Source organism: Octopus bimaculoides, chromosome 16 (genome assembly GCF_001194135.2).
Source record: "Octopus bimaculoides isolate UCB-OBI-ISO-001 chromosome 16, ASM119413v2, whole genome shotgun sequence".
In the NCBI taxonomy this organism is placed as follows: domain Eukaryota; kingdom Metazoa; phylum Mollusca; class Cephalopoda; order Octopoda; family Octopodidae; genus Octopus; species Octopus bimaculoides.
The window spans coordinates 10,300,600-10,310,068 of record NC_068996.1 but is presented as its reverse complement, the minus strand read 5'-3'; the positions used below and the strand labels follow the sequence as shown (position 1 = coordinate 10,310,068).

Here is a 9,469-nt window from a genome sequence, read left to right as displayed (position 1 = left end):
CGTAAATAGCACCATTTGAGCGTAATCGTTACCAGTGTTGCCTTCTAGCACTTGTGCTGGTGGCACGTTAGAAAATCATTTGAGCGAGGTTGTTGCCAGTGCCACTGGACTGGCTCCCATGCAGGTGGCACGTAAAAAACACCTTTTTGAGCGTGGCTGTTGCCAGTACCTCCTGACTGGCCCTCATGCTGGTGGCACGTAAAAGCAACCCACTACACTCTCGGAGTGGTTGGTGTTAGGAAGGGCATCCAGCCGTAGAAACTCTGCCAGATCAGATTGGAGCCTGGTGCAGCCTTCTGGCTTGCCAGTCCTCAGTCAAATCGTCCAACCCATGCTAGCATGGAAAGTGGACATTAGACGATGATGATGATGATGATTTAAGTCTCATCTTTATTATTTTTTAATGGCCACTTCTCTCTGCTTGCATGGGTCAGATAGAATTTGACAAGGCAGATTTTCTACAGATGGTTACCCTTCCTGTCACCAACCATTACCTATTTTCCAAGCAAGGTAATATTTCCCAATGCTACCCATGTTTTCATGGTAGACTAAAAACAAGCAGAAATATATATATATATATATATATATATATATATATATATATATAAAGAGAATGAACTGCAAAGTTAGCCTTGGTGGTATTTGAATTCACCAAGGGTGTAAATGTATGTAACTAAATACTACCATGTAATTTTATCCAACAATCTCATGATTGTATCACTTTGTTAGTATACCATTTATTATTTTCTCCCTCTTTGAGAGGGCCACCTGGATACCTCATCTCCACTATCTATAAGTGTAATATATTATAAACAATAGTGACTGTAAAGTGTAACTTGCAAGTGTTGTTTTTAATTCCTTCCATGAGAAAAGAAACAACTTGTGATAGTTCAACATTGTATCCAAGTGGAGATTTTATCTCTAACCTACTTAGCATTATGAAGACTAAAGTTGATTGCCAACTCTATGGTACCTTGTAAATTTACCAAAAAAAAAAAAGCCAATGACTAACTTTACAAGCAGTACAAATTGAGTAGAAACAGAAAATACTAAACAATAACAATGATCCATCTTTTCTGTCCCCTATTCCCAGGAGGGTTGGAGGGTTGTAAGGGTAGATTTCCTCCATAAGGTCTTCTCAGAAGCAATCATCTTTAGACTTTCTGGTTGGATTCCCAAGCATAACGTAATTGAGATTATAGATATTATCCTATCATCTCATTCTTGGTCTACCTCTAAGTCTCATGCCAGTTAGCTCAGCATGAAAATGATCTCATTAACAAAATGGTTTGAATTTATTCAGTCCTTAACATTTAGTGGTCTGGTGCTGTACATGCCTCAACCATTCCAACCACGAGATTGTTAACTTTATGATCCATCATATATTTTACACTTTTGCCCACACAGACCTTCAGTGGTTAATTTCCTCTGATTTTTATGGCTTTATTATGTATTTTGCATCCTTATCACCTGTCAGTATAGCCAACTTGTCTTTTCAGCATTAGCAGCCATCAGCTAAGAGCTTCTAGCCTGTAATCATTTTCTCAAGTCATTCTATTTCTCAAATGTTCATATTAATCTTTGTGTTGTGATTGCTTTGTATAATGAAGCCATCTAAGCAATAAAGTGTCTTTTTTATGTCAGTTAATTCGAAATAGTTAATCTGTGATGTTTCTGAAGGAATACTAATCAGATTAGCTGTCTCACTTGAAGAAAATTGTCTCGCCACCACTATCACCAGCTATGTAACTATGATCCAACGAGGAAGCTTCTACATAGTCACTGAACCTGTTAAAAGTAGCAACCAAATACCCTTCAAATGACCAAATCGGGTTTGATTCTTGGCATGGGAACATATAGTTAGGTGCAGGCGTAGGTGTGTGGTAAGGAGCTTGCTTCCCAATCACATGGCTCTAGGTTCAGTTCCAGTGTGTAGCACCTTGGGCAAGTGTCTTCTATAGCTGCAGGCCAACCAAAATCTTGTGACTGGATTTGGTACACAGAAACTGAAAGAAGCCCATCATGGGTGTGTATGTATCTATGTGTGTGTGTGTCTGTGTTTGTCTTTCCTTCACTGCTTGACAACCAATGTTGGTGTGTTTAGGGCCCCATGACTTAGTGGTTCAGCAAAAGACACTAATAGAATAAGTACTAGGCTAAAGAGATAAGTCCTAGGGTCGATTTGTTCAACTAAAACACCTCAAGGTGGTGCTCCAGCATGGCTACAATCAAATAACTGAAACAAGTGAAAGAATAAAAGAATTGAACTTCAATTGAAATCAAGTTTGGGATGGTCAAAGCTCAAATGTCATGATCATAGATCTGCTCAATCATGGACTCTTCACGTCTAAACAATTGCCTAAACAATCATGATTTCCTCACCTCTTATCAATAATCTAAAATACATCGAAGTTAAAACTAAAAGTCCAAACACCCAAAGCAACATAACAAACGACCATTTTGAAAGAGATATTTTCAGTTAGGCATAGGAGTGGCTGTGTGGTAAGTAGCTTGCTTACCAACCACATGGTTCCGGGTTCAGTCCCACTGCGTGGCACCTTGGGCAAGTGTCTTCTACTATAGCCTCGGGTCAACCAAAGCCTTGTGAGTGGATTTAGTAGACGGAAACTGAAAAGAAGCCCGTCGTATATATATGTATGTATATGTATGTGTGTATGTATATATATGTATGTATTTGTATGTATGTATATGTATTTGTATGTATGTATATATATATGTATGTGTGTATGTATATATATGTATGTATATGTGTGTATGTATATATATGTATGTATATGTATGTATGTATATATATGTATGTGTGTGTGCATATGTTTGTGTGTGTATGTTTGTCCCCCCAACATCACTTGACAACCGATTTTGTTGTGTTTACGTTCCTGTAACTTAGTGGTTTGGCAAAAGATACCGATAGAATAAGTACTAGGCTCACAAAGAATAAGTTCTTGCTCGACTAAAGGCGGTGCTCCAGCATGGCTACAGTCAAATGACTGAAACAAGTAAAAGAGTTAGATATATAACCTATCCTTATGTTATCATTATTCCTGTTGAAATATACTACCTTTATTTCAATTAATTTTGGAAATAACGAAAAATTTAGTAAAATATTTGTCATTATTAAACTGGTGTTTCAATCATAAATTGGTTTCAAATTTTGCCTCAAGTCCAGCAAGTTTGGGAGAAGCGGGGTAAGTCAATAACATCGACCCCAGTGCTCAACTGGTACTTATTTTATCAACCCTAAAAGGATGAAAAGCTAAGTCGACCTCTGCAGAATTTGAACTCAGAATGTAAAAGATGGAAGAAATGCCGCTAAGCATTTTGTATGACATGCTAACAATTCTGCCTGCTCATTGTCTTAATTGTTAGATGCACTTCAGTCTGATTTGATTAATTTCAAATTAGTATTTGTATACTTGGAACCTTTCACACACATTAGTACAAGATCATGTTAGATTTTACATTTTCTCAGAGTCAATACAGTTTTAACAACTCTGACTCCTCGACTCCTTCATTCACATTGGTTTGAAGTAATCTCATAGCTTTGGGATTTCGATGATGCAGAAGTTTACTTTTAGAATGACATTGTGGGATAGGTGTGAGAGGCTTGATCTGGATGGTTTCAACCTAAAGCAGGTTGAATATTTGGTCCAGATATGTTAGAAAGTTAAGTCAGTGACCTAAATAGGCCATAGCAAGATTTGAAAGTCAACAATGACAAAAAAATTGGATCAAAGGCTGCAAAACATTCCATTTGACTCTCTCATGGTTCCACTAGACTGGCATAATTGTTAGATTTTATTTACCTCTGAAGTATGTGAGGCAAAGTTGATCGTAATTATATCCAATATTTTCAACATCAGGAATATTTTCAAGAAAGTTACATTTAATTAGAAAAGTTTTGCATGTCTTTAGTGACGAGTCAGCAACTGCAGACAAATAGTAGTTACAGTTCAAACAGTAACAACTGCTGCTGCTGCCGCCGCTGCCGCCGCCGCTGTTGCCGCCGCTGTTGCCACTACTACTACTACAATGACTACTAATCTGTGTTTTGATTGGTTGGCTAGTTTGTTATTGTTGTGGTTACTGACTGACTGTTTGACAGGTGACCAGTTGACTGGAAAATTTGCCAGGGCTACCTTCTGCATGGATAATGTGTAATTAAGTGTGGGTTTTACTTAAGTAATGTAATGAAACAAAATGGATTTTAAATCAGTTGAAATTATATCTGTAATGAGATGGTGGCGGAAAAAAAAAACAAAAACAATGTTCATGGTAGTTCTTATCTAGAAATGCAAGGGAGAAAATTTTGAATTGATAAAAAATTAAATGAAAACATGCAGAAGAGACTGGATCTTGCTTTTGTCAAATAAGTGACAATTTCAGACATGTCTCGATCTCGATTAAACTTTCTCTGCAATGAATATGGTACCATGTATTTACCAGACCTTAGAATGACTCCAGAACGGGGCCATTACTAAGCCCCTGCAATCCCTGCGGTTCAGGAGTCCCATGTTAAGATCAAAGTACATCGATGAGTCATCTATTTATTTTGGTTAAGATGTTGAACAAGAGTTAAACTATGTTAACTGAAAATTTCATATAGGCGTAGGAGTGGCTGTGTGGTAAGTAGCTTGCTTATGAACCACATGGTTCTGGGTTCAGTCCCACTGCGTGGCACTTTGGGCAAGTGTCTTCTATTATAGCCCCAGGCCGATCAAAGCCTTGTGAGTGGATTTGGTAGACGGAAACTGAAAGAAGCCCGTCGTATATATATATCATCATCATCATCGTTTAACGTCCGCTTTCCATGCTAGCATGGGTTGGACGATTTGACTGAGGACTGGTGAAACCGGATGGCAACACCAGGCTCCAGTCTGATTTGGCAGAGTTTCTACAGCTGGATGCCCTTCCTAACGCCAACCACTCAGAGAGTGTAGTGGGTGTTTTAACGTGTCACCCGCACGAAAACGGCCACGCTCGAAATGGTGTCTTTTATGTGCCACCCGCACAAGCCAGTCCAGGGGCACTGGCAATGATCTCGCTCGAAAATATATACATATATATATATATATATGTGTGTGTGTATGTTTATGTCTCTGTGTTTGTCATCCCAACATCACTTGACAACCGGTGCTGGTGTGTTTACGTCCCCGTAACTTAGCGGTTTGGCAAAAGAGACCGATAGAATAAGTACTAGGCTTACAACAAAGAATAAGTCCTGGGGTTGATTTGCTCGACTAAAGGCGGTGCTCCAGCATGGCCGCAGTCAAATGACTGAAACAAGTAAAAGAGTAAAAGAGGAAATAAAATAGTAATACATTGTACCTGCAAAAGTTCTTGTAAAAATATTACATTGTACCACAAACATGTACCAGACTTTCTGGATTGTCTTTGGCATCTATTAAACATGAACTTAGCCCTCAGCTTAATTATTCTGAACTGATCGATGATTTCGCAAAGCAAAAAGTGCACCGTGTCTGTCTTTGAAAGTTGCCTGGATTATAAAAATGCTCTTTTATTCATAGCTGGAAGTTTTACTTATTGAAATTCGTAATAGACCTAAATAAATTTAACTTGTACTTTTAAAGATATTCTTTAGGATAACGCGAAATATTGAACTTCAGATAGAATAAAGTAAAATATAGCTGTGAATAAAATGTGCGTAGATTATGAATTTTGATTGAAGGGATGGGGCCCTCAAAACAAAATGTTGCAGGGGGCCTCTAAAGGTCATGCAACGGAGCTACTCCAGAAGACTGACCAGAATTTGTCTAATGCTGACTCAGTCTTTGGATTTAGAGAATGGGTATTGTCAATTATATAAATTCCTCTACTTGAGCAGTACTTGATTTTTATGGATCCCAGAAGGATGAAAGACAAAGTTGACTTTGGTGAGATGATAATTTCTTTCCCTGGGGGACAAAGTATATATTTAGAAGAGAAAGATTGGCAGGGAACTGAAAGTGTCAGACAAAATGTCTTGGAACACTTATTAACCTTTATGTTCTAGGTTCAATTCCTATGAAAGCCAAGTTTACCTTTCATACCTGAGTCAGTGAAATAAAGTACTTGTCAAGTACTGGAATTGATTTAATCAAGCATACTATCTTCTCCACCATTACTACTACTCCCACACCCCAAAAAACCCCAAGGGTTTGTACCTGTTATAAACAAATATTTATATAGGCTGGAACACAGATATGGCTGTGTGGTTAAGAAGTTTGTTCTTAACCATGTGATTTTGGGTTCAGTCCCACTGCTTGGCAACTTAGGCAGGGCCAAACAAATCCTTGTGTGTGGATATATTAAGCAGAAACTGAAAGAAGCCTGTTGTGTGTGTGTGTGTGTGTGTGTTTCCTTGTCTTTGGTATCATGTGATGGTTGTGTCACTGTCTCACAAACAGTGTCGTCCATTTCCTGCCTTCCATGGAATCATGTTCAGCCATGAGGTACATATTAATTTGTTTCAAAACCGACTGTAAAAAGAAAATAAACCTACTTCAACAAGTTATGTCCGTCCCATGCAAGCATGGAAAAATGGACGTTAAAATAATGGCGATGATGATGATGATAAAATGATCTTGGTATATTACTGGTGTGTATTCTCTGCAGTTTGGATGAATTTTGAACTCAGAAGAACATAGACGAACACAACTAACTTGCTGTTAGAAGTCTCTTTTTCCTTACAATGTAGAATGCATTCTTCAACTGTTTGATCTTTTTATTATTATTATTATTATTATTGTTTGTTGACATTGAGCATAATTAGTTTTGTCAGGTTCTACTGATTTAGGTGATACTGTGAAACATTTAATTTTGCATTTTACCATTCCTGCCGACTTGCTATCTTCTACAAGTAAAGAAATAATGTTACGAATACCATTCACTTCTTTTTTCTTTTTTTTTTTTTCACCTTCTAAGTACTTAAAAATTCTTGTCTTGTAATTCCAGGTGTTGGTAAAAGTTGCCTATTATTGAGGTTTGCTGAAAATACATTTTCTCGTGAGTATTAATGTGGATATTTGCTAATCTTACATTTGTTAAAAATAATAAGAAAATTATATATATAGGTAAAGGTGTGGCTGTGTGGTAAGATGCTTTCTTTCCAACCACATGGTTCTGGGCTCAGTCTTACTGCATGGCAGTTGGGCAAGTGTCTTTTACTATAACTTCGGGCTGACCAAAGCCTTTTCTGTAGATTCTGGTAGACAGAAACTGAAAAAAGCCTGTCGTGTGTGTGTGTGTGTGTATATATATATATATATATATAATATACCTGGGTAAGCACATAAATGCAAAACAAGGTAGAAAAATAGTTCTTGAATACCAGAAGTAGAGATATATGCTTTATTAAAAAGGAGGAAAAATATCACAAAAACTGTTACTCGGAGTTTCACATTCCCGTTCGTCTGACAGTTTTGTTTAGAACAAAACTGTCTAAATTCTAAACAAAACTGACCAATGAACGGAAACGTGAAACTCTGAGTAACAGTTTTTGTAATATTTTGCTGCTTTTTAATAAAGCATTTTACTCTCCCTCTGGTATTCGAGTACTATTTTTCAACTTTGTTTTGCATTTATGTGCTTACCCCGGTATATATATATGTGAAAGTCTTTGTGTCTGTTTGTTTCCTCCATTCCCATCATTGCTTGACAATTGGTGTTGGTGTGTTTATGTCCCTGTAACCTAGCAGTTTGACAAAAGGACTGATAGAATAAGTGCTAGGCTTACAAAAAAATAAGTCCTGGGATCAGTTTTATTGACTAAAAACTCTTCAAGGCGATACCCCAGCATGGCCACAATCAAATAACTGAAACGAGTCAAAGAATAAAAGAAATATGTGTGTGTGTGTATGTATATGATTGTATATATATGTGGATAAATAGATATATATGTGTGTATGTGTATATATATATATATATATATATATTTATGTATATATGTGTGTGTATGTATATATATATTTATGTATATATGTGTGTGTATGTATATATATATTTATGTATATATGTGTGTGTATGTATATATATATTTATGTATATATGTGTGTGTATGTATATATGTGTATGTATGTATATATATATATATTTATGTATATGTGTATGTATGTATATATATATATATTTATGTATATATGTGGATGTAAATATATATATATATTTATGTATATATGTGGATGTAAATATATATATATATATATTTATGTATATATGTGAATGTAAATATATATATATTTATGTATATATGTGTGAGATATGTGTGTGTGTGTGTAGTTATGGTATATTCAGAGAGGATGTTCTAGAAGCCAAAGTTTTTGAACTTACGGAAACAATATTTACATATCACCTGAGGAAACAACTAAATCACATAATGCAATATTAATTTTTTTTTTTGGTCAATAACTGATGAAGAACTACGGTCCTTCTCTGTCTGTCCTAGCTGTACCTTTTGTAGTATTTAATGCATTTTACATTTATTGAGTAACTGAACGCCATGCATCCTGACTTTTGTTAACAGTAAGTATATATACATGTGTGTGTGTATATGTATGTATATAGTTGTAAAATCTCAACAAGAGATGAGAGTAGTAACTATAGTAACAAGTAAAGTTAATTGTCATATCAATTTTGCTGTTCAATGATACTACTAGTTTAACCCCAGGCAGATCTTCTGCCAGCTGGTTATAGGTGCAGCTTGCACCCTGTATATATTGCAAGCAGGGAAGTGAATCCCTACTACCCTCTAGCAGACAATGGGATGACAAGACCAACTTGGTTTCAAGCTAATTTTACTCCTCCTCAGTCACAGACATCTGGTCACTAGAAAGATGACCAAAGTCTGCTTCAGTTATCAGTATATAGAAAACAAGGTAACCATCGGTCACTGATTTGCAACAAAGTAACTAGCTGTAAAATCTCAATAACAGATGAGTGTAGTAACTATACTACAGGGTGCAGCTGGAGGAAGATCTGCCCGGGGTTAAACTAATTGTAACATTGAACAGCCATATTGATGTGGTGATTAACTTTACTTGTTAGTATAGTTACTACTATGATCTCTTATTGAAATTTTACAGCTAGTTACTTTTTTTGTTGCAAGCCAGTGACTGATGGCCACTTTGTTTTCTATATATTAATAGCTGAAGTGGACTGTGACCATCTCTCTAGTGACAGGGTGTTTGCGACTGATGATAAGCAAAACTAGCTCAAAACTGAGTCGGTCTCATGATCCCATCATTTACTGGACAGCAGTAAGGGTTCACTCCCCTGCTTGCAATTTATACAGAGGGCAGGCTGCACCTATAACCAACTGGCAAAAGATCTGCCTGGAGTTAAAACAGAAACAGCCATATTGATGTAGCGATTAACTTTACTTATCTCTCTCTCTCTCTCTCTCTCTGTATATATGTATATATATATATATATATATATATATATATATATATAT

The 9,469-nt window shown here is 36.4% G+C and overlaps 1 protein-coding gene across 2 annotated transcripts in view; it reads left to right on the top strand.

Annotated features, from left to right (window-relative positions):
• The window catches only part of LOC106872328 (ras-related protein Rab-35), an 89,708-nt gene that overhangs the window by 62,503 nt on the left and 17,736 nt on the right, over window positions 1-9,469 (top strand). For both annotated transcript variants that reach the window (XM_052973520.1, XM_052973519.1), the window contains exon 3: window positions 6,973-7,023. In XM_052973520.1, coding sequence (XP_052829480.1) covers window positions 6,973-7,023 — 51 coding nt within the window. The remainder of the gene's footprint in view (window positions 1-6,972; window positions 7,024-9,469) is intronic.